The following is a 26186-nucleotide window of genomic DNA, read 5'->3' on the forward strand; positions in this document are numbered from 1 at the left end:
GTGGTACCTTATTTCCTACTTGATAGATGCAAATATCTTTCGGGTTGCTGGTCAGCAATGAGCAGGGGCTATATATTGACAGGTGCTCACCCCACCATGGGCTGGCCTCGAACTCATGACCTCATGGTCAGAGTGATTTATTGCAGCAGCTGTTTACCAGCCTGCGCCACAGCCCGGCTCCCTATATATATCTACACCTTAGAATTAATGCAGTTTTACCACTTTAACTGTCATTACAAGGTTTTCAGCCTTCACTTCCAAAGAGTACTGGCACCTCACCAAATTATGGATCCTATGATTCCTTAACTTTGAGCCACAATGGTTAAAGTCATATCAAACTTCCTTAATGCTTCCCTGTAAATTCATTGCTTTGCCATAAAAACTCACTGGGTGATCCTGGTTAGGTTACACACTCTCCGCCCCAGAAAATCCTATGATAGAATCAGTTGGAGATGGCTTGAAGGAACATGACAACAATAACAACAAATGACATTGGAAACACTAGCGCTTATTAGCTACAGGTATACTACAAAGATTTGTTACCCAGAGAATAGAACAGAATAGTTTTTGAGCTCTCCTGGGGAATCAATTCTAGCAAGTCTCTTGGCAAAGGTATAATTGAGAGACAGACATCCTTTCAGGCAAAGAACACTGTACATTTTGAAAAAATCCATCATCCCTACAGCTGTTCATCTACTCAGCTGACACCCAAGTCATGTTAGAAATGCCAGGGAGAGGACTGAGCTATCTCAGCATCCCTGCTCTGGGTCTAATGGGAAGGCTTTGCCTTACATTGGTAATAAAACTCCCCAACAGATGGCTTGGCTGGAAGTGATGTTGCGGCACGATCCAAAATGTAAATCAGCCCTGGGAAAAGCCTGGTGGGACTTCTCTTACAGGGAGTTTGAGACTGTCCTGTAAAGAGGGATTGGAAACAAATTTGGAAGGCTGTTAAGATAAAAGCTAGGTTTAGTTCAGTTGGAAATTCATTCTCAAGAGTGGGCTGGGAAAAATGTTCATGCTAGCTTATATAAGGAGATGCAGTCTTTCAAATATTCTGGGCAAAAGCCATGTAGAACTTTCAAGATCAAAGGCAGCACCTTGAGGTATGTCTGAAAATCGACTGGTAGTTAATGCAGTCGGGTCAATAGGGATCGCATGATACCCAACCCTGGTCACAACATTTGGGACCCACTGAAATCTATGAACAGTTTTCAAAGAGCACATCACATCAGTCCATACATGATGTAATCAAGGGATGTGTCACCACAGCCATATCTGATATCTCAAGGAATCAGGTACCACCTCTTGTATTAGTTCCAACTGTGCAAAAGAACTCTTGACCACAGCTGAATCCTGAATATCTGGGCTCAGGCCCAAGTCCAGAAGCACACTCAGGTTGCAAATCCGAGATTTCAAGGTGAGTGCTGTCAGAATGTGTAAATTACTTAGCATTTATTTAAGTGCTAACAGAATCTCAGGATTAACCACAGGTTCACTGTAATTGGGGTTGTTATAGTTGAGTGCTGAGACTGTTGCCTAAACGTCTGCAGTAATCCTGTGTTGAGTTAATGAGGGTTGGAGGTTGGTGGATGAAGATAAGAGAGAGTGTGTTTGTAGATACTGTAAAAACTGTGCTAGTATTTGTACTATTACTGCAGCACAATTTAAGAAAGAAAAGCCTTACAGTTGGAACAAACAGCTTTGTGTTTGCGTGTTATTTTTGTTCCTGAGGAGACCACTTTACGGCAATAAGATATTTGGCTAACAGGAGTGAAGAGTCCCTTCTGCTATACAACAGGGACTTTCTTGCTGTTTTGAACCTCTGACAAGTGTGACCCCATCCCATCACTGTTTCTTGATCTGCCTCTGAACTGACCAAGAGCAGCTCTATCTTGCCTGGGTAAGTTGCAAACTGTTTGAACTCATTTAGTCCATTACTGACAGCAGACTCTTGAAATCAAATGGGAATGAGAAATAGATTTATTTATTTATTTATTTATTTATTTATTTATTTATTTACAGTATTTATATTCTGCCCTTCTCACCCCGAAGGGGACTCAGGGCGGATCACATTATGTACATATAGGGCAAACATTCAATGCCCATAAACACATCGAACCAAGACAGAGACAACAGACAGACGCAGAGGCAATTTAACCTTCTCCTGAGGGGAAGTTCGATTCTGGCCACAGGGGGGAGCAGCTGCTTCATCATCCACTCTGATGGCACTTCCTCGCTTCCTCATTCCAACGTTGTAAATTAATTAAACTTGCCTCCCCACTTTTATAAGTGGTACCTTATTTCCTACTTGATAGATGCAACTATCTTTCGGGTTGCTAGGTCAGCAATGAGCAGGGGCTATATTTTATTTTTAATTGACAAATGCTCACCCCGCCACGGGCTGGCCTCGAACGAGTGATTTATTGCAGCAGCTGTTTACCAGCCTGCGCCACAGCCCGGCCCCTCATTGACACACTGATGTGTCACTGATCTAGCATGGGGGACACAACTGAGTCCTGAAGGATACCACAGGATAGTGGCCAGAGTCCAAAGAGGCACCCCCCAGCACCACTTTCAGAGAAAGCCACATTTAAGTGTAAAACATCCCAGAGAGGTGGCCCAGAAAGATACCATCATTGTGTCAGTTGTTAATTGAGACAAATTACCTTCCTCATCTCAATTACACCCTCTGACAATCCTGGCTCTCTGCCAGGAAGGCACGGAATAAATCCAGACTCCTTCATTCAGCTGTCAAAGTGGTTGAAACTTTATTTCAATATTTACACCTATTTACAAGGCAGACCAGACGATCACCAGACTCCGTCCAACTACTTCAGAGCACACAGCAAGGAGTAACATTCCACCCTTATCTCAAAATATTCCATCCAGCTAGAAACCCGAACCTCCCAAAGTTACGCTCTGGCAATTCATTCCCACTCTATGAATTTAACCTCTTCACTTCTAGATCACACACAGCTTTAAACTGCTAGCACTATTTCACACTATATTAACACATATACTGACACATTGATGGTATCAGAAGTTGTTGATTCAGCAGAGCCAACAGGAACACATTCCCCAGTCTAGTTCCCTGCATTAGTAATCTACAAATGTGACCAAAGCAGTCTCTGTCCCATAACTAAGCCTGAAGCTGGACTAAAAAGGTTCTACAGTAGATAATCCATTTTGATTTCTTCCAATTACAACCATCCTCTCCCAGCACTGACTGTGGGTCAAGGCTGTAGTGGTCTGTTTAGAGGAGCTCCAAGCTCTGATCTTATCATGGCTGTACAGCAATAATGTCAACTTCAATGCTTCAAAAACATTGCCATCCTGTCAAACCACTTCTTAGATATAGTATTAAGGTCTTGGGCATAAAGCACATTTGTCCAGTTGTGGGAGTAAGACAATGTCACGGGGTCCAGAAAAATGCATATCATGTCCTAAATTTGCAGAATAAAATTGCAAACCATTGAGTTACCTTGGGTACATCACTTTCTCTCAATCTTAGATCCATTTCAATCTGGCTTCAGGACTGTCTCTGGGACAGAGACTGTTTTGGTTGCTTTTGTAGATTCAAAGGCAAAAGTGTTCTGAACAAAATCTGCCAAGAAAATTCCATGATAGGGTTGCCATATGCCAGAAATTTCTTGAAGGCACACAAAAACAACACACCTCATTTGGTAGTGTCCCTTTCACCTATTCGGGCAATCATTTCAAAGACCCATTTTGGAACAAAACAAAATTATTATTTTTAAAAGTTTGTATTTTTATTCATACACATATGGGCATAAGACACACAAGATTCAGAAGCTTTAGTAGCTCTGCAGATCAATTTTCAGCAAAATAAAACCATCCTATGACGAGGGAACTCAGATGAGGAAAGAGGCAGTTTTGCTGTACAAGGACACACATTTCTGTTTCAAAATGCATGAAAGAAGAAAGGCACAAACAGTGTTTAAAGCTATGCTTGCAGAGAGCTGGCGCCTTTATCTAATTTTTTAAAATATGTGTGAAGCTCTCTGAACTGTGGCGAGGAGCAAGGCAGGGTAAGATATCAGCGTCACAACACAACCCTGGTACATGCACTCTATGAAGAATGTCCCAGGGGTCCTTGCCATGCATAGGATAATAATAAACAATTATAGGATATTTTACATTTATATAGAATTTCCTATACTGAAGGAGTCACAGGCACTTGGCAAATTTTCATCCAGTGTGCACAGGGAGTGCTTTTGCCTCCCTTGAAACGAAGCAAGTCACAGACTCAACACAGCACAAAATCAGATCTACCAAGCAGAAAGCCAAGGATAATACCAGAGTTAATTAGAAATGCACAGATGTTCACACTTCAGCACAAGCTGTGACTGGGATTGAGATGCCAACAAGACCGAGTTTGTGCTTTCCCCCAGTTATGAAATTTGGGGGGCTAAAACTCATAGATTTTGTTGTGAGGAGACAGAATTCACACTCTAAGCCAGATTTTAATTTCAGCATCTTCCGCCTTTACATAAGACTCTACTATGATTTGGATTCCAAAACACTTAGAGACAGAGTAGACATGTAGCAGAGTAGCAGAGAGAGGATAGTCAGTCAGAGAAGAGAAGTGACTCTGGGCTTTATCACATGAAGCTGATCAAGCGCAATTGCAGATGCTTTGTTTTGGACTTGTTATCTGCCATGTAGTTGCATTGCACTTCAATTATGATTAGATTGTCTTTTCTCATTGATGGGAAAAACCAATATTGCTGTTCTTCCACCACTACTTCACATGCACTAGTTTCCTTCTTCTGCAGTCCTGATACTGCAAAGCAGGGGAAAGGTCTCCCAAAAATGCTGAAACTGCATGATTGCACAGTTGCAGCAAAATAGAAAATGCAATGCATTTGCACTGGGTAGGATGAACACAGGCAGAAAGTGAAATTGTACAGAAAGTTGATATCGGAACTGGCTTCACCAGCAAAGCGCAATTACAATGAGATGTGAAAGTGATTTTTTTTCCAATAACAGTATTTTTCCATTTGCTTGAACAATGTGATTGCCATGAGACTCCAATCCTTTGTGGTTGGGGAGCTGTGGATGAATAGAGTGCTCGGGATTTAATAAACTCCCATTTACAGACATTAGGAATATGGCACATGCAAATTAATTAGCCAAGGTCAATTGGGATTTGGGCATGTTAAAGATCTTTTACTGTACAGGCAGTCCCCAAGTTACAAACATCCGACTTACAAGTGGCTCATAGCTAAGAACAGGGCCAAAATAACAGGAAGTGAGAGAAATCAACCCCTCGGAAGGGAAATTCACTCCTGAAAAAGTTATCATGGGGAAAGGGTATCTCAACTGAAGATTTATCACCAATCCTTGTTTCTACAACAAGCCAAATTTTTCAAAATCCAATTATCACACAGAGAGAAAGTGAGGTAAAATCTTCTGCATGGGGGCACAGATAACAAAACAAACGGAGTATTTACCCTTCCCTGTGCTGTCCAAAGTTTATATATGGCTGGAGTTACACTTAAAAATGTCCCTGGTATATCTTGCGTACAAATTCAACTTAAGAACAAACCTACAAAACCTATTTTATTCATAACTTAGGGACTGCCTGCATTTGTTTTACAACTGTCTCTGGCTATCTTATCAAGTCTGGTAAAGAATCAGGCCATGCTTAACACAATGAGCCCACCAAACCAATACATTTACTGATCCATGCAAGAGGTCACCCTGAGGCCCAGGTATCCAATCCAGGCAAGGATTAAGTAGGGAAAGAAGGTCAGGGTGAGTGACAGGAGCTCAAGGGTTGGAATTGCAGGGCCAGCCTGGGAAAGGGATCCATCACATTCCAGATGGTTTGGACTTCAGCTCCCAGAGCTTCTGACCATTAGTCAAACTGGCTGGGGCTTCTGGCCCTGCCTTGAGGACCATAGTTTGAAAAACACTGGGCTATAGCACAAAATCATTGCTTGACATGACTTGTGGAAAAAATCTCCCTAAGCTCTGATACCTTCTCTAGCACTATATTTCAAATATGTTGATTCTCTTCCTAGGAACTTTCTTCATTGTGAGTGAGTCAATACATGGGCAGAACCCATTCATTGAGTAGACCTGCTTTAATTGAGACAAACAGTAGCATTAAGGCCATGGTGTAATAAATACAGTAGTCCCTCCCCATTTGTTGGAGTTAGAGGTTCCCCACAAAAATGGGGGAATAAAACCATGAATATAAATAAAAATCTCAAACAAAATTTTCATAACTTAGAAAATACTTCCCTAGGCATTTGTAGGTTCTCCATAATGATTCTATTGTCAACATCTTACAAATACCTAAAGAGAACATATTGTTTTGGTTGTGTGTAGAGCAGCAACAGAGTAGCAGTAAATCAAACAATTCACAAATAATTAAATCCCCCAAAAGTGGAGGGACGACTGTACTTGCACATCCCCAAACAGAATCAGTCTTGCCATAAGGCAAAGTGAGGTATTCACCTCTTGCATCAGTCATTGAAAGGCAGCAAGGCTGCCAGGTTCGAATCCAATTTGGGGAGAGCGCGGATGAGCTCCCTCTATCAGCTCCAGCTCCATGCGGGGACATGAGAGAAGCCTCCCACAAGGATGGTAAAAACATCAAAACATCTGGCCGTCCCCTGGGCAGTGTCCTTGCAGACGGCCAATTCTCTCACACCAGAAGTGACTTGCAGTTTCTCAAGTCGCTCCTGACACGAAAAAAGCAGGGTATTGAAGTAGAAAGATACATGCCCCATAGGTTACTCTGCTGTCCTCTAATGCAGTTGAATCCTCAGATATTAAAACAAGATCCAACAGTCAGCCCAGTCAATTTTGTACATACTGTAGTTTGGAAGGAAGCACCTTGTTTATCACTTTAAACAGTAAAATATCTTAGGTTTACCCTGTTCCCCAGTATTCCTATAAAGAAGAATCCATTCTTAAATTCTACAGGTGACAATTTCATTTTTGTTAATTTCTGATAACAAATTTTCGAAAATAGCTGGAAAGAATGTAAGATTTTTAAAATTCCCAAAAAAAAATCCTGGAGTAGAGTGAATTGGTCTACATGTCCCCAGAGATCCCTTCCAGTACTGTAATTCTGTCAAATCTGAATGTGGGCTGGGGGGGGGGGTCAAGGTTCATAAACTTGAAAGCTTAAAATGTTTGGTTGCAATCTGATATGCCCAACTGCTGTTTTATTTTCATGCCGTATTTAAAATATTTTAGTGCAAAGAATGAGCAGAACTTTTACATGTCCCTCTTAGTTGAATCCTTCATCCTGGAGGCAGCCAAGCGGCGACAACCCCATCAGAGTGAAAGCCATCACTTTGTGATCTCTAAAATGCTATGCTTCAAGTCCAACAGCCTGTGATTACCAGGGCAATGCTGCAGCATTTACTGAGAACAAACTATTCGTTGCTTCGTTGACTTCACCATTGGACCATTTGTATTTTGATCCATAACTTCTGAACTGAGCAGAAGAGTAATATATATATTTAGCTGAATGAGGGGGTGATGTGGAAAAAGAGGTACAGGAAGATTAGAAAGAAAAGTGCCAGCAAAGCATAACAGAATTGCAAAATAGGCATATTCACTTGGCATCCTATTAGTGACAGATGCAAGAACTGAGTCCACCTTATACCTGCATATGTACATTTTTAGGTCATTGGAATTATCTCCCACTCTCTGCAATGGCCAAAGTTTCTCTTAAAAGCAGATCATTATGTTCTAACAGTGTCCCCACGTCCCCATTTCATTTCTGGTGCAGAGCAGAAAGTTTCCCATAGCCAGATGAAAGGTGATTACATTATTGCTGAAACCACCAGATCTCAATCTGCATCTGGTTATGGGAATATAGGGTGTGTCAATCTGGGCACAAAAACCTAGACTCATCTGAATTGACTCCTGGCTCATTATGTTCCTGTTTTCTAGTGAATATTGTGAGTTATATTGGGTTGAACCAGCTTTGCTTTGCTTCAGTCAAAGTCAGAGGATGCTCGAAACTCCAGAGTAGTCTGAGGCTACAGGGCAGTTTCTCAATTGAATCCAATCCAGGTGTCTGCATTGGACACTAACTCTATCAACTTTTCCCTGAACTTATAAATGCAGGGAAAGGGGAATGATGGTGCCCATGTTGCAGCCATCAAAGCTCCCATCTGAGCACGAAGCCCAGGGGCCCATAGCATTGAATTATAACAATTAAATTAGCGTCCAATTACATTAATTCTACAGTATAGAACCATCCTTAGACTCTGGGTACATCGACACTGGAGAATTAATGTGGTTTAACACCATTTTAACTTCTATATCTTAGTGTAATGGCATTCTGGAAGTTGTACAGGCAGTCTCCAAATTACAAACAAGATAGGTTCTTGGTCTTAAGTTGAATTTGTATGTAAATCAGGTATTGAACAGGTATATTTTAAGCGGAACTCCTACCAAATATATATGTATATTTAGCTTTGGATGGCATAAGGAAGAGTTGTTATTATTGCTGTTATTATTATTGTTGACACAGCAACAAGATATGCTGGATTTCGTATCACAAAATCACAAGTCGAACACTTCCCAAGTGTTTAGGACTGTGTGATGTATTTTTGGATGATGCGCGCAGATCCCAGCAGGGTGGCCTTTTGCAGCTGGCAGATCGTAATTTTGTCAATGTCTATTGTTTCCAAATGCCGGCTGAGATCTTTTGTCACGGCACCCAGGGTGCCCATCACCATCAGGACCACCTGTACTAGTTTCTGCCAGAGTCTTTGAAGTTCAGTCTTGAGGTCCTGATAGCGGCTGAGTTTTTCCTGCTGTTTTTCGTCAATGCGACTGTCACCTGGTATGGCGACATCAATGATCCAAACCTTTTTCTTTTCCACAACTGTGATATCTGGTGTGTTGTGTTCCAGAACTTTGTCAGTCTGGATTCAAAAGTCCCACAGTATCTTTGCGTGTTCATTTTCCATTATCTTTGCAGGTTTGTGGTCCCACCAGTTCTTTACTGCTGGGAGGTGGTACTTGAGGCATAAGTTCCAATGAATCATTTGGGCCACATAGTTGTGCCTCTGTTTGTAGTCTGTCTGTGCAATTTTCTTACAGCAGCTGAGGATATGATCAATGGTTTCGTTGGTTTCCTTGCACAGTCTGCATTTTGGGTCATCAGCTGATTTTTCGATCTTGGCCTTAATTGCATTTGTTCTGATGGCTTGCTCCTGGGCTGCAAGGATCAGGCCTTCTGTCTCCTTCTTCAGGGTCCCATTCGTGAGCCAGGTCTTCTCCTTGTCAGCTTTTCCTTCAATTTTGTCAAGGAATTTTCCATGCAATGTTTTGTTGTGCCAGCTGTCAGCTCTAGTTTATAGTGCAGTTTTCTTGTACTGGTTTTTTGTCTCCTGTGCTTTGAGGAGTTTCTGATTTTTGACTTCAATCAAAGCAGGTTCTTCACTTTCCTTTACATATTCTGCCAGGGCATGTTCTTCTTCTTCGTTGTTGTTGTTGTTGTTGTTGTTGTTGTTGTTTACACCCTGTGGTGTTTGTTTTGCTGCCTGTGCCCCTGTTCAGAAGATTTCACCTCACTTTCTGTCCCGGTGACAATTGGATTTGTTGTGGAAAGAAGGGTTGGCGATAAAGCCTCTGTTAAGATCTCTTCCCCATGATAACTTTTCCAGGAGTGAGTTTCCCTTCCCAGGGGTGGATTCCTCTCACTTCCTGTTGCCTCACCCCCATTCTTATCTATGAATCATTTGTAAGTCAAATATTTGTAACTCAGGGACTGCCTCTACTTTGGTGAGGCACCAGCACTCTTTGGATAAAAAGGCTTGCAAAGCTTCAACTCCCCAGATTCCATATCATTGAGCCTTAGAAGTTAAATTGATGTCAAATTGCATTCATTTGACAGTGTAGATGCACCGTATGGTTTTGAATCTCAGATAAAGAATTATTGAACCTAAATTTTGTAAAATTAACTTGATTAATCATATCACTGTGTTCCATTGAATCATTTGACTAACTTTTCATCACATTTACATAGGAATAAGTCCCATTAAACACAACGGAACTAACACAATTTACTCAGAATTAGATATGCATACCATTGCATAGCTAAGCGGCAATCCTGTACCCATTTACCTGGAAATCATTACTTCTGAATAGATAAGCATATATGATTGTATGGTCATATACACAACTATACCCATCCCAAATTATGTGAGATGCCTCTGAGCCCTTGTGGCAGCTTTCAAATAAAGTGCATTTTTATGCGTAAAAAGATATCCAAGTGGGACTAAGGTTAGAAGGGCACCTAATGAGTTTATATTTTGAACAAGCCTCTTCCCAATTAGTGATCACTCTCTGAAGAGATATTTTCAGCTTTTGAATAATATGCCTTGTTACAAAAATAACATGTACAATCCACAAAAGCATTTTTCTGTAAATATTCATTTTATGCATTGTAAGGATTGTACGTTAGTAGCAAAAGAAGCAGTTTTCTCTACAAATAATTTCATATCCGTTTATTAAATGTGACAGTTGATTTGGAGATGGATGATACAATTTAGAAATGATCTTTTGTCAGTTTTACATAAACCAAACTGCTATTTGCGCTCACATTATATAGGATAGAGGTCTCATTCCTACCTTTCATGATTTTCTTCTTAGTAAGCACAGTATGACTCCCATATCCATGGGGCCAGTATCCATAGTCTCATTTATCCACATCCAACAAAATATGTCCTCCCAAAGTGTTTTCTGGATCTTCCAGCACAATGCTATGGTATTCTTGAACTAGAAGTCCTTCATTTCAAAAGTTTTGTGTATCCATGCAAAATATGGAAATGTATCCTCCACAGATGCTGTATTTTAAAATGGATATATAAGGGGATGTGATTTGGCTAAAACAAAGAGAAGGATTTAATCAAATAAAGCCATTATTACATGGCACTTGTGCTATCATTGACAATGGATACACAATGGGATGAATGCCTTCAAAATCATGGACACTGGAGTTGTGCGCAGATTTCATTTCCTCTGTTTCCTCCATTTTGTTTGGTACCTTTAGTACTTCAGGGACTCGTAACAGTAAGGGTCCTTCCGGTACGAAAACCCACTCGACATGAAAACAAGGAGGAGACAATCTCGGCTCCTCTTCCCCTATTTGGCATCACAGTTGAATCTTTTTGATTTTCCTTTATTTTCCTGATTCTTTTTATTTAGTAGGACTGACTAGGAGTTGGGCACCTGAGGGACAGTGGATGGGGTTGTGCGCATGTGCATTTGGGGACTTGGAGATGAAGAGTTACCCTTTTACCTTCTTTTTCTCCTTCCCTTCATCTCCTTCAGAAAATACTTCTGAAAGATAATAATTATTATAATAGTAATCCCAGCAAACAAAAAGAGATGCCTACGTCTCCTCTATAATAGTAAGTATAAACAGTTTTAAGGAAGCATTAAACTCAAGCAGAAAGGAGATTCCCTTGCAGGCAAGTGAGGGTATTTTTAAGGTAGTCCAGGGAGGATAGCTCAACTGAGCTCCGCATCATCATTCTTCCTTTCCTAGGCCTCCTTAAAATGTCTTAAAGCTGCTGGTGCTGGGAGAGAAGAAAGTGTGGGCACCTGCCTCTTCTCTACTGTAGAACAGCCTTAAGAAGCAGTCAACCAAGTTTCGTTCTCTACAAACAGAAGAGAAAGGATCCAGAAACTTAAGAGTAGTAACTCTGATATGTTTTTTAAGCCAAGTCTCAGTGAAGGATATGGAAGGGGAACCTGTGGGAAGTCCCCTCCCCATAATGGACTGGAGGAGGCTGCCTTCTTAACCCCATTGCTAATACCCAGGCTCCCTTGAAAGGAAAAAAGGAAAGGATCCCAGGGGAAAGGAGAACCTCATATGTTCCACATTGCTGTCAATGAGCTGAACAGAGACAGTTTTTTCGGATGTTGAACAAAAACACCCATTTGGCAGGGCATCTGTTTTCTGGTAACAGGCAAGCAGAAACTGATAGCAATTCACCTGAAATGCACAAGCCTAATGGACACTATATTTTTCAAGGGATTTCGTGTGGCTAAAACTAGAAGAAGGAATGTATTGCACAATATTGCTATTCCATGGCAGTCATGTGATCATTGATAATGGATACATACTGAGTTGAGAACCTTCAAAATTATACCTTTCTTTTTTCCCACACAATTGCACCAATTTGACGATCCACAGTCCTGTGACTGAACTACAGCATATCTTCATAACTCTGTCTTCCCACATTTCTGCTGTTTTGCAATTCAAGGGCAGTTTTGCAATTCCATCTATGAAAAACCAAAAAAGGAGATATGACACGATTTCCTGCTTCTTGGCAGGGGGTTGGACTGGATGGCCCATGAGGTCTCTTCCAACTCTACTATTCTATGATTCTATGACAGAAAATATAAAATAAACAGCAGAGAGAGATTAGGAATACTAAGGAAGATGAGAGGGAGATGAGAATCTCACTCTCTGACATCACTTTACTACCTGCAGAACAGACCTACTGCACCAAGATGATGGAAACATTGCAAGACTGTTAGATGTTGATGGGATTTGTCCATCAATAATGAGGAATAAGTTAGTTGTGGGGAGGAGACTGTCTAATTTTGGTGCAATTTTGCCTGTCTCGTGTGATAAAGTCCAAAGTCAAGATGCAAGATGAATTACATGCATGTGTTGAAGAGTCCCTACAACAATTATAACATTGTGTGAAGAAGCCTTTCAGCAACATGAAACTAACTTTAAATGGTGACCCTACAGTCTCAAGTGCAGTACTTTGTGTGTGTGTGTGTGTGTGTGTGTGTCTTTCTGTGTGTGTCTGTAACACATTCCACTGAAATACTTGAAACTTCAGAGACATCTAAAGGACATCACTAAAGCTCTCTTCAAGATTTTTTTAAAAGAAAAAGTAACACTAGAGGGGTGAAGGGGACAAGTGTGGGGAGCTCTTATAGCATCCTTCACTTGAAGATACTGTTGCAACATCAAATAAATGAATCGTGCTTTCTTTGGGTATTTCAATTACACCGTGTTTTGTTGTTGGAAATGGCCACCAAAGTTCAGACATTTTGATATGCTCTTCTCAGCACCATTCAGTTTCCCAGATTGAGACCAAAAGTAAGTTCCCTAAAGGGCTAAATAAAAAGAAACAGTTCTGTCTATTGTGTTCAAATATACCACAAGGTCATAGGAAGAATGGGATCAGGAGTCCATTTTAGGAACAAAATGAATTTAGGGCTGAAGGTCTACAACTTTCTCTCATTCTGTCACCTACTTCTCTCTTTGAGATCTTTCTTACCCTAACAAAGTCATATTTGGTATTAGAGGTCTGTTGTGGGGGGAAAAGCAACCATAGAAAGATGATTCAGATAGTTGAGCTGAAGAGAGTGCCACATTCTTTAGCCCTTGGGTCACTCACCTCAGATTCCCTGCTCTCTCTTTAATATGTAATTCAAGTGATTGATAGACATACAGCTTGCACTGCAGTATCTCAACTCTCAAAAATCCTAACAGTTGATAAACTGGCTGGGATTTCTGGGAGTTGAAGACCAAAACACCTGGGGTCCCACAGATTGAGAACCACTGATCTAATTGAAGAGTGAATATATGTCCATCATAGTTTCTTTAAGTTTTTCAACTTTTTTAGACAAGCAGTGGGATGCACCCAGCATTGAGCAAAGGCAGAATAAAATGGTCCAGCTTGGCTGTCTCATCTGATAAAGTCCTAAGTTTAAGGCCATGCCTCACAATAACTTTGAAATGACAGTATAATCAATGAAGCCCTCTCTCCATGTTCAACTGCCATTGCTCTGGCCTTTGAAAGAGAAAAAAGCAGCAGGCTTATCTCCATCATGTCTTGGTGCAGCAACTGAAGAGAGGCCATCTCTCCATATCCCAACTGCTATCACTCAAGCTTCGGAAGGAGAGAAAAGCAGCCAGCACATGCTGGATTTTTCTCCTTGCGTGTCATATCTAATTGTATTGCAAACCTCAAGGCAGGAGATTGTCAAATTAATGATCTGGCTGAAAGTTTTATCAGCAAATCAGGGTTTAGGTACATGGGATGCCTGTCCCTTTAAAACCCATCCCTTGTCAGTTGGAACAGTTGGAACTAAGGAGAAGCCAAGCATTCCTCTTCTTCCTTTGATCTCTCTGCTGGACAAATCTACAGATGGTTGGAGCATGATGAAAGTTCTCAATTGCAGTGAGGAGAGACAGTGAGAAGCCCTGAGAAAGTTTGTGGGAACTTAAAGACAGGTAAACAGCAGTGGTTGTGGGGCAGACACATAGTTAGAATTAAATATCAAGAGTTCCTCTGAACACATGCTCAGTCTTGGAGTATCTTGTACGCACCGAGATTGAGCCTATAATCAAAATCCATAGTGTACTTTCCCAATCCATCTACCTGACATTCCGCAACTGTGCATCCTATTTTTAATTACCCTATTTTAATTATTCTTGTGATTCTTAAACAACTGGGCATCAAAGACTGGCAGATTTTCTGCAAATCATGTACATCTGCAACATCAAGCAGTAGATTCTGATCTAATATCTTCCCAACTATGAGATAACTTGAGAGAAGGTCCAGGTTAGTGGAACCCTGCAGGAGAAATAATTAAGTGGGATGGGTAATATTATCTAGCCCTCCACATATTATTGGACTGCGATTCTCATTTGCCCTAGTTATGCTAGCATATGTTTGGAGCTGCAGTGAAAGCTGCAGTTTACACCTTGAGTATAGTATTTATTTGACAGTAGCAAAGCAGCAAGAGGCACACTTGCATTATAAGAAAAAAAATCCAGTACTAGAATGTTTAACTCATTTTGTAGAAATAAAGTCTGAAACATGTCTATTCAAAGCCACAAATGATTTATTAATTTTAACATTAATTCTTTTTCATCATCATCATCATCATCATCGTGGAGCATGTGGTGGCCTCCCAACTCTAGGGATTTCTGGATGAAATGGATTATCTAGATCCATTTCAATATGGTTTCAAGTCTGGCTATGAAACAGAGACAGCTTTGTTCACCTTGGTTGATGACCTACGCAGAGAGCTGGGGAGAGTGTCCCTGTTGTTCCACCTGGCTTTCGATACCATCAACCATGGTATCCTCCTGGGTCGTCTCACTGGGATGGGACTGGGGGGCATTGTTTTACAGTGTCTCCAGTCCTTCCCGAAGGGCCATACCCAAAAGGTGGGGCTGGGGACTCCTGTACAAACCCCTGGCCATTGTCCTTTGGCTTCCTCAGGGTTCAATTCATGTTGATGCTGTTTAACATATACATGAAACTGCTGGGAGAGATCAGTTTTGGAGTTTGGTGCCACCTATATGCAGATGTCACCCAACTCAACTACTCCTTTTCACTCAATGCCAAGGAAGCAATTCTGACCCTAATCTAATGTCTGTCATCAGTAATGGACTGGATGAGGGCAAACAAATTGAAACCTTATCCAGACAGGACAGGTACTCCTGATCTGTCGGAAAGCAGACCAGGGAATAGGGATTCAGCATGTACTGGATAGGGTTACACTCCCCCTGAAAACACAGGTCTCAGGATCCTACTGACTTGGCGCTGAATCTGAAGGCCCAGGTATCTGTGGTAGCCAGGAGGGCTTTTGCGCAATTAAAACTTGTGCGTCAACTGCACTCATTCCTTGAGAAGCCAGATCTGACCATGGTGGTACATGTCTTAGTTACAACCTGTATGGATTACTGTAACACACTGTACTTGGAGCTGCCTCTGAAGAGTGCTTAGAAACTTCAGCTGGTCCAAAAAGCTGCAGCCAGGTTGCTCACTGGGGCTGGCTACAGGGAGCAGACAACTCCCCATTGCAGCAGCTCCACTGGTTGCCAGCCTGTTTCCAGGCACAGTCCAAAGTGCTGGTTGTGACCTTTAAAGGCCTAGGTGGTTCAGGTCCAGACTATTTGGCCGACCGCATGCCCTTGTAAAAACCTGACCAATGTTTTTAACTTTGAATATGTTTGATGGATTTTAACTGTTTTCTTAACACTTTGTGTTTAATTCTGTTTTAATGTTTGTATATTTGTATATTTTACCCATTTTCTTTTGTCAAGCAGCTTTGAGTCCCCTTTGGGGAGATAAAGTGGAATATAAATAAATATTATAATAATCACAGGATTTGGGTAACCAAATGTTCAACTTTTAATGGCAACCTTCTGACGTCCCAATATTCAAACATCAGAGGCCAAGAAACAAAATTAGGTGAAGACTTATTAAAGCCTAGTTTTTCAAAACTTTAGGTTTATATCTATTCTATCCCCAGATAGGTGAACATGGTGACATTTCAAGGTGGTTCCTAAGCATATTTTAAAGACTGAGATCATGGATTCCCTGGAGGAGAGTGAGGAAGAGGATGACATACAAAAACCATTGCAATCTCATGAAACCTATTTATGTCAAGGTAAGTCTAAATTGCATTAGTGTGCAGGAATATTCATTCATTCCCTGTCATTCTCCCAATTTAGAACGAAAGGTGTTTTCTCAGGGTGCAACAGGACTAGAAACCAAGTCCTATGAAGAATGATTGAAAGTCTGGTTACGTTATGCTAAAGAAGGGGTCGGATTAAAGGAAGCCATTATAACTCTCCAAAGACCTGATAAGAGTTGGAGCAGAATGGGAATAAACAGTATGAAAAATCCTAAGGACTCTCTAATTCAACCCCCTGCCACATGGAAACCCATTGTATTTGTTCACTGTGAGAAATAATAATAATAATCATAACAACAACAACACACTTTATTTATCACCCTCCTCTCCTGATGACTTGAGGTGGGGTACCACAAAGTCAAAAACATGTGAACACAAAAATATAAAAACTTGCACCAAACACAGATACAGAATTGACATATAGTACTAGCAATAGAATGTAAATCAAAACTTGACTTAGTAGGCCTGCCAGAAGAGATAGGTCTCCAATTGCTTTTAGAATTCTGACAAAAAGCACTAGATTGAAACTACAAGACATCAGAAGAAATCTCTTAATATTTAAATTTCTTTAATTTCACTGCTTTGAGAAATGGCGGGTCCTCACCAAAGCAATTTAAGGAGAGACAGGATGGCCAGGCCATCTCTTAGGCACCCTGTAATTGCATCCTCTGTTGTTGATCCCGTATTAGAAAAGAGATTAGACTACGTTAGTACTTCTCTGACTTAGTTGCTCCAGACAATTTAGGCTTAAACTCCCATAATTCCTCTGTTACTATTATGGCTGAAATCTAAAACATCTAGAGGACCAGAATTGGAGAACCACTGGATTAGAAGGCCTTCATAATACCTGTAATTCTAAGATATTGTGTCTCAAGACCCTCCTTGTTTCTGATAGGATAGAGGGGGAAACAAGTTCAAAAGAAGTAACAGATGAGTCTTTTCCGCTCCTTTTTTCTTTTCCCTAGGCTTGAAACAGCTCTACCAGGCTCAACAACTTTGTGATGTCACCTTGGGAGTCGAAGGACGGCGTTTTCCTTGTCATAGGTGACTGAAATATGAAGATCATGTAGATATATTAGTAATAGTAGTAGCAGTATCAATATCCTGCCTTTTCTCAAAGAGACTCAAAGCAGCTGTATAGAGCATGTTCTCGTGTAGAGATACAACCCCTTTCCACTGTGCAATAGATAGTGTGGATTCCTATATCCCACCCAATGTGCTATCTTATAACATATTGGGTGGGATAGTAGTTCGGTCCAAGTTGGACTTCCATATTCTATCATACTGAAGCAAGAATAGGATTTCAAGATTCAAACTCATATCACCCACCAACACTCTTGCCATGTATTTTGTTACTCTCTTTTAGGCCTTATCCAGTCCATAACACAGGCTGACATTCATGGTAAAAGCCTTAATCTGATGAAAAATGAAAGTGGAGTTGGTAATGCAGCCCATTTTAAAAAGTGGACACTTCACATTTGTAGATACAGTAGAGTCTCACTTATCCAACACTTGCTTATCCAACATTCTGGATTATCCAATGCATTTTTGTAGTCAATGTTTTCAATACATCGTGATATTTTGGTGCTAAATTCATAAATACAGCAATTACTACATAGCATTACTGCATATAGAACTACTTTTTCTGCCAAATTTGTTGTCTAACATGATGTTTTGGTGCTTCATTTGTAAAATCATAACCTAATTTGATGTTTAATAGGCTTTTCCTTAATGCCTCCTTATTATCCAACATATTTGCTTATCCAACATTCTGCCGGCCCATTTATGTTGGATAAGTGAGACTCTACTGTATTGGGTAAATGGGAATCAGATATAAATTTGCACACAGGACAGGTGTGGGACACCTTCGAATATATGACTTCAGGCAAAGATCATCCAGAAAGATACTACCTACATGCTCACCATTAGGATTGCTTTGGTAGGTAGGCGTATGTGAATCTGGATGTTTACAGTGCTTATTCTGCATCTCAATAGTATGTGTTCACTCAGTAACTTAAAATGGCATTAAGCATTAATTTCAACAGTCATAAAACATCTGGATTTTCCAAACTGCTTTTGATTGAAAGTTGTCCTGCTGTAATTGCAAATTGAGATTTCTGCGTGTGGCCAGGATGAAGAAAGTGCCATCTCCCGTGACAAAGTTTTGATGCCCATGAAGCCACCCATCATTGTCCCAAATGAACCCTTTAAGCTTTTTTGGCACCTCAAATGCATGCAGACATAAGAACTCTCCCTACAACTTTTTAAAACTCCCCCATCCCCTTTCAAATACCTCATTTCTCCTCTGTTAAAGGGTGACACAAAGTGATATAATATACTTCCTAGATGCTATTTTTGAAGGCAAATTGGTAAGATATTTTGGCATGCTCACCCATAGAAAAGTGGAGTCTGTATTAGTGCAGTAGCTCACCATGGTTTTCATATTATGTTAGAAAAATATTTTTGTTGGGTTTTTTGTACATTTTAGCATTTTAACTGTGAATTGCCTAAAGAGGACTCCTGCAAAGGTACCTAATGCCTAATGGCTGTATTAATACCAATTATAGAAATGATACCAAACATCTAATCTAAGCAAATAACTGTCACAAGGTATAGTGATAGTCACTCAGCACCATCTTCTGGAAGCACTCAGTGAGGTAGTAGTGAAACCTCCACAAAATGTTGCTGCTCAATCCTAGATCTAAAAATGGTCCAGAACAATGGACATTGATGTAAAAGGCCATTGAGTGGACAATGAACACAAGTCCTTGCTAATCTTCAACTGAAGATCTTCTGAATTTCTTTTTAGATGTATTCTTTCCTTTAAATGCAGGATGCTGTTGGCATCAGTCAGTCCCTATTTCAGAGATATTTTCATCAATTCCAACAATGAATCACAAAATGGGGAGATCCAACTCAAGGATATGACTGCCTCCACAATCCACAGCCTGTTGGAGTATCTCTACACAGAGGAGTTGTCACTGACAGCAGACACTGCCCAGGACCTCTTCACTGCAGCTAGCAAGCTCCAGATTCTTCCACTGAAAGAAACAGCTGGAAGGTAACACAGTGTATTTTTGTTTTAACCCATACTATAAACCTCCTTGAGTCCCATATTATATATTCTGGGACAGTTCCTGTATTCTGATGCCTTTCCGAGATACATCTTTAGTCCTGTTTGCAGGGTAGTGGTCATGATTGTGGTAGTCTGGTTTCAGGCCTGGCCATGGGACTGAGACGGCATTGGTCACCTTGATAGATGATCTACGTAGAGAGCTAGATAGGGGGAATGTGTCCCTTCTGGTTCTCTTCGACCTCTCAGCGGTGTTCGATACCATCGACCATGGTATCCTTCTGGACCGCCTCACAGAAATGGGACTTGGAGGCATTGTTTTGCAGTGGTTCTGATCCTTCCTAGAGGGTCAGGTCCATAAAGTGGCGCTGGGGGACTCCTGCTCGACCTCATGGCCTTTGTCCTGTGGAGTCCCGCAAGGTTCAATTCTGTCCTCATGTTATTTAACATCTACATGAAACTGCTGGGAGAGATCATCCGGAGTTTTGGAGTTTGGTGCCATCTGTACACAGATGATGCCCAACTCTACTACTCTTTTCCACCCGATGCCAAGGATGCCATCCTGACCTTGAACCGGTGCCTGTTAGCTGTGATGGACTAGATGCGATTGAACATGTTGAAATTGAATCCAGACAAGACAGAAGTGCTCCTGGTCAGCCGTAGGGCTGATCAGGGTATTGGGTTGCAACCTGTGCTGGATGGGGTCACACTCCCCCTGAAGACACAGGTTCGCATTTTGGGGGTCCTCCTGGGCTCAGCACTGACCCTGGAGGCCCAGGTGTTGGCAGTGGCTGGGAAGGCCTTTGAAACTCATGCACCAGCTGCGCCCATACCTTGAGAAGCCTGATCTGACCATGGTATACACGCCTTAGTCACATTCAGGATAGATTACTATAACATGCTCTACATGGGGCTGCCCCAGAAGAGTGTTTGGAAACTTCAACTGGTTCAAAGGTTAGCTGCTGGACTGCACACGGGAGTGGGATATAGAGAACGAATCACCCCCACTCCTGAAGCAGCTACACTGGCTTCCGGGTTGTTTCCGGGCGCAATTCAAGGTGCTGGCTTTGGCCTACAAAGCCCTATATGGTTCGGGCCCAGCCTACTTGAGGGACCACATCTCCTTCTACCAACCCACTCAAGCCCTGAGATCCTCAGGAGAGGCCCTTCTCTCAGTCCCACCATCATCGCAGGCGCGTTTGGTGGGAACACAAGAGAGAGCCTTTTCTGTGGTGGCCCCGTGGCTCTGGAACTCCCTCCCTAATGAGGTATGATCAGCCCACTCCTTACTGGCCTTTCATTCGCAAATTAAAACCTTTCTGTGGAGCCAAGCCTTCCCAAACAAATTATAATAGGCACTGCCAGGCCGATAAATAATTTGATAATACCTGACAAATAACTTCAGTGGACAGAGATTATGGGTATCTGTAAATGGTGCTTGCTGCAAGTTTTTTTTAATTGTTTAATTTGATATATGAATTGGGTTTTTTATATTAGGATATGATGTTTTAATCTGATTACCATATGTATTGTGGTCGGATGTATTTGTATGAATTTTATATGTTGTATGCCGCTTTGAATCCCACCCACGGGAGAAAAGCGGGATAGAAATAAATAAATAAATAAATAATACAGTAGAGTCTCACTTATCCAAGTTAAACAGACTGGCAGAACCTTGGATAAGCGAATATCTTGGATAATAAGGAGGGATTAAGGAAAAGCCTATTAAACATCAAATTAGGTTATGATTTTACAAATTAAGCACCAAAACATCATGTTATACAACAAATTTGACAGAAAACGTAGTGCTATACGCAGTAATGTTATGTTGTAATTACTGTATTTACAAATTTAGCACCAAAATATCACGATATATTGAAAACATTGACTACAAAAATGCCTTGGATAATCCAGAACCTTGGATAAGCGAGTCTTGGATAAGTGAGACTCTACTGTAGTCCTGAACCTATTTCCCATTTAAAATAGCTAATCCCATTTCCCATTTCCCATTTAAAATAGCTAATCAATAGAGCATTGATATCTACACACTACTTTTCAGGGTGATTTGGAAGAAAGGACTCCTAAAGACTCAAGAAATGTCTGGAATACATGACGTGATTTCCAAATTTCCAAGTAGAACATACATAAATGGGAGACATCAAAATGTAACACTCTTAGAGACAGGAAATCTACTGTTTTCTCATCAAATCTCTAAAAAGAAGTAACTCTGTGGTCCCAGATGCTTGGTTTATACGTAGATGAAGATGCTCTGCCATCCTTTCTCCCATCTTATTCCAAAACCAACTGCAGCTTCTTTGTTTCCATGTCCCATTAAAACACAGAGAGACACAGGCATCTTCATTGCTCCCTTTTCTAAATGAGGAAAATGTAGGGTGGGTAGTCATTTCCTTATCCCCACCTCAGTTCAGAACATGCCATAAAAATCAGAATCAACCTTTCCCATCTCACTCCAAAAAATTAGTTCCCTGTATATTCAGAGCTATTAAGTAGCAAGTTGGCCATCAAAGTCTATGTCCAGGCCAACATAGTTGGCTTTCCTAGCAATAATACAGTTCAGTTATTCTCCATATCCATGGGTTCTGCATCAATGGATTCAACCAACTGTGGATTGAAAATATTCAGAAAATATAGTGCAGGACATCTCATATATCCTTCGCTCCACCAGTGGCCTCACAAGAGCAGAAGCTGTTTTGCAGCACTCCTCAGCTGAGACAGTAAGAGGGAGGAATAGAAGGAAGAGGGGCAAACTCACAGTAAGCTAAATCTTGTTGGAATATCTTCTCATGACACACTGGCTATCAGGACGAGGATTTGGGATTTTGAGAGGAAGGGGCACTTGGAACCAACCCCCCACAGATACCGAGGGCAACTGTATTTTAGTCACGTTATTTTCTTTGTAATCATATTCACAAGTCGTCTCCAAATGACTGGGACTGCATGGAGAGAAGTTGGGACACTTCTGCTGAACCCTATGTTATTTATAGATGGAATAGGAAATGTGGTAAATGTTCATCAGATCTGCTGGTAATAGAACCCTGGCATCATGTGGATAGTGGAGGCACAATGCTTGCAGGGGCCCTGGTTATGATGATATGGAGCCATCAGATGAGACATTGATCTCTCTGTGCATCCCTGGTAAGAGGTTCATAACTAAAAAGGGCTTCATTTCCTTTCCTTAATCCATTAGTTATATATCTGTATATCCATTATTAATTGCATTTGTAATTAACTTCCATAGCATGCATTTTTTCCCAAAAATGTTCTTTTTCTTTCCAAGAAGCCCAGCCTTCTACAATCACTGTGGGGTTCCATCACTGTGGTGCCTTCTGATCACTATTTGATCTCCCATCTCAAACAGAATAAACCCAAGAACATGATTTCATCTGGAAATCGTACTGGGAGAAAAGTCATTCATCAGCAAATTGCCACTCTGTATTTCTTTGTTCAACAGGTTTCTTGAGATGAACATCTCCATGAGTAATTGCCTCAACCTATACAGTCTGGCCCATCAACACAATCACCAAACTCTGATCCAAGCAGCCTCAGACTACATCAAGCAACACTTCGGATCTCTTTCTAAGCAGGATGCCTTCCTGAATCTGGAACACAGTGCTCTGAGCAATCTAATCACCTCAGACAACCTGGAGGTGCCATCTGAACTTGTCATCTACCATGCTGTGCGCAACTGGGTAGAGTTTGCAACCTCCGTACGTCTCCCAATGTTTAAGGAGCTCCTAGGACATGTCCGCTTTCCACTGCTCACCCATGTGGAGCTCATTGATGTTCAGGCTGACATTGCAGAGTATTACAGACATGTGCGTTTGAGGTGGAAAGATCTGGATGGGGCAGGGCGGCTGAAAGAGAGCGGTGGGCTCCGGAAGGGAATGTTTGATTATTGTTTTGTGTGTTTGGAGGTCAATGAAAGCAGGGCCCAGGATGGGGATGACCATGAATCTCACTTGCACTGTTTTGATCCCCATGCAGAGAAGTGGGAAAAGTTGCCACCTGTGAAATATCTTAGCTATTCTGGATGTGCATCTGTGGACTGCAAACTTTACTTATCTGGAGGCCAGAAGGATAACTGCACATTTGTCAACACTCTGCATGAGTACAACTCCTTGACCAGCCAATGGACACAGCTCTCCTCCATGTCCACAGTCCGGGCCCTCCACCCATTCCTAGCTTGTGATAAGAAGCTCTATGCTCTAGGAGGCTGCAATGAATCAGGCCCCCTCTGTTCTGTTGAGGTTTTCAATGTGGTTCGGAATTCTTGGACTCCTATTTCTAATTTGCCCCTCTCCTTGATGTATCCTGCTTCAACTGTGCTCAGAAATAAGCTTTACCTCATAGGTGGGAAAGCCTCCAGGAGCTACAGGGGCCTTCTTATTTATGACACAAACACTGACTGGTGGACTGAGATATCCATGGAGTTTGCCTGCTATGGAGCCACAGCTGTCTCCTTTGGTACGGGGGTGTATGTTTTTGGTGGGTACACAGAGGAACGGGGCAATTTTCTGGCCCAAGGTGCACTGGCCGCTGATGAGGTTCCTTGCTGCACTAAAGGAAGCTTTTACCTCAATGAGAATGGCAGAGTGAGCTGGGAAATCAGAATCCCAGAGTTGCCTGTGGCTTTAGCCTTTGCTTGTGCTGCCGAGTGGCAAGGCAAGATTTACCTTTTAGCCGGCAAAGATGAGAATTCTTCATATAACACAAGTTACAGCTGGGTCCCAGAGGACACAAGCTGGACTCGGTGCCCAGAAGAGATCCCTGTCAGCAACGAGGCACAAATTGTCAGCTGTGTAACCCTCAAGATGCCTAAAAAGCCACTCCGATCCCTTCTGCTAGAGACAGTGGCATCCTCAGCCGTCATTGGGGTGGATAACACCAAGAGAGGAGGACAGGCAAGCTCTTCAGCTCGGCAGAGCTGCAGCCTTAACTGCTGTTGGGGTGGAAGATGATCTAAAAAGCTTTCAGTTATCTTAGTCCTTTTGTTTTCAGCCAATGGATTCCCATCAGAGAGGTCTATCTCTTCCTAAAGTTGGACTTTCCTTTTGTTCCCAGTGCTTATTTAGTTCAAGATAATGATGGTACTACTTGAGATTGGACAAGATGGTTGAATAAATATCGCCCATACACACACACTTCTGTGCCATTCACCCTTTCTACTATTACATCTGTGCTAGACTCTTATTAAAAGGACTCCTAAAGTCTGCTTGAATTTCTGGCTTGTTTTTGTCCACCCTTTTAGCTCAGATGGGAACATCTTCATTAGTGCATTTATTCCTTGCATATTTCCACTGAAGAAATCCAAGCTGCTTACTTTTTAGCTCTCAACCAAGCAATGCAAGGCTGGGCAAGCTGAAAGCCAACAACAGAAATGTGCTAGGAGTCTAGTCATAGCATGGAGGACATGTAGCACTTCAGTTGTTGTTATACTACAACTCCCATTGTGCTTTACTACTGGCTCATCTTTGCAAAGCAGTGGTTCTCATATGTTTTGGCCCCCATATGGTTTGGCCTTCAACTCCCAGAAATCCTAGCAGCTGGTAAACTGACTGGGATTTCTGGGAGTTGTAGGCCAAAACACCTGGCTATCCACAGGTTGAGAACCACTGCTGTAAAGGGTGATGGATCTGAATCTTATTTCATAACTCAACTACAGAAGACCCTTGACTATGGCTAGTGGGCTGATGTATTCATGTTTTAGATATTCATAAAGGAGCTGCCAACGTGCTGAATTCATTTGGATTATACAGCTTGGCACCTTTGATATCTTCTCTAAAGCCTGGGTTAAAACCTATACTGGATTCCCCACCACACTGACATTGGAGCCACCAGCTACCACTGGTATTGTCAGCACTAAGCAGCTGGTTAAATGGGACTGTTTGTCCCAGTATGTTTACTTTGCCTGTACTCTTAGATACCTTCCAAAATTCTTGTAGAGTAAAATGGCAACTTTTCTGAAAGCATGGCATATACATCCATAATGTTCCAAGTGAAGTTTCCCATGCTTCTGGATGTGTGTAAGATTGGGGGAGGGGAGCAAAGTTACCTGCAGGTGGTAGATGTTTACATGTGTAGGCTCCCTGGAATGATCCATAATTGAACAAAATTGCAATCATAATGCTGCAGAAGGAGGCTAGAGTCACTTTTTTCTCTGAATAGGACATGTTGCATTGATTACAAAGTAGCAGGTGTGTCTTCCAAATTTTGGCAAGTTTTATGAAGTCCACTTCCTGTGCATCACCTCCACCATTCCACAGATGAAAGCTAGCACATGTGTGACCAATTCACATGAGAGTATAATAAAGATTGTCATTATTAATGAGGAATAACATACATACAAACTAGGAGAGGATGCAACCAATTGCTTTTGCCTAAATCTATTGGGAGGGACATAATTCATCCCCTTCTTTCATCTCACCCCTTTGAGTTAATAGAGCACAAGCTACTTTTGCACCAGTGTAAATAATATGAGGACAAAGGACGGATGTGGAAAGAGGAAAAAGAAACAGACATTTATATAACAGCTGTGAAAGTGGGACAACAGAGGATTAATTGGGGCTGTTCCTGTCAAATGAGGACAATTGGAGGAGAAGCCCATATCAAGTGTTGCTTGAGCACA

At 41.5% G+C, this 26186-nt stretch overlaps 1 protein-coding gene across 2 annotated transcripts; it reads left to right on the top strand.

Moving 5' to 3' along the window:
* The first annotated feature begins 1620 nt into the window (after positions 1-1620).
* Positions 1621-24773, top strand: LOC103278469 (kelch-like protein 12). Of its 2 annotated transcripts, none has more exons than XM_008108213.3 (5): positions 1621-1903; positions 16303-16440; positions 17433-17511; positions 19301-19528; positions 23013-24773. In XM_008108213.3, the coding sequence occupies exons 2-5, from the start codon at positions 16362-16364 to the stop codon at positions 24517-24519; spliced, it is 1893 nt and encodes a 630-aa protein (XP_008106420.1). In that variant the 5' UTR covers positions 1621-1903; positions 16303-16361; the 3' UTR covers positions 24520-24773. The 2 variants fall into 2 exon arrangements, with proteins under 2 accessions (XP_008106420.1, XP_008106421.1); XM_008108214.3 differs by lacking the exon at positions 1621-1903 and adding an exon at positions 14108-14269.
* The last annotated feature ends 1413 nt before the right edge of the window (positions 24774-26186 follow it).

This window comes from Anolis carolinensis, chromosome 4 (genome assembly GCF_035594765.1).
Source record: "Anolis carolinensis isolate JA03-04 chromosome 4, rAnoCar3.1.pri, whole genome shotgun sequence".
Lineage (NCBI taxonomy): Eukaryota > Metazoa > Chordata > Lepidosauria > Squamata > Dactyloidae > Anolis > Anolis carolinensis.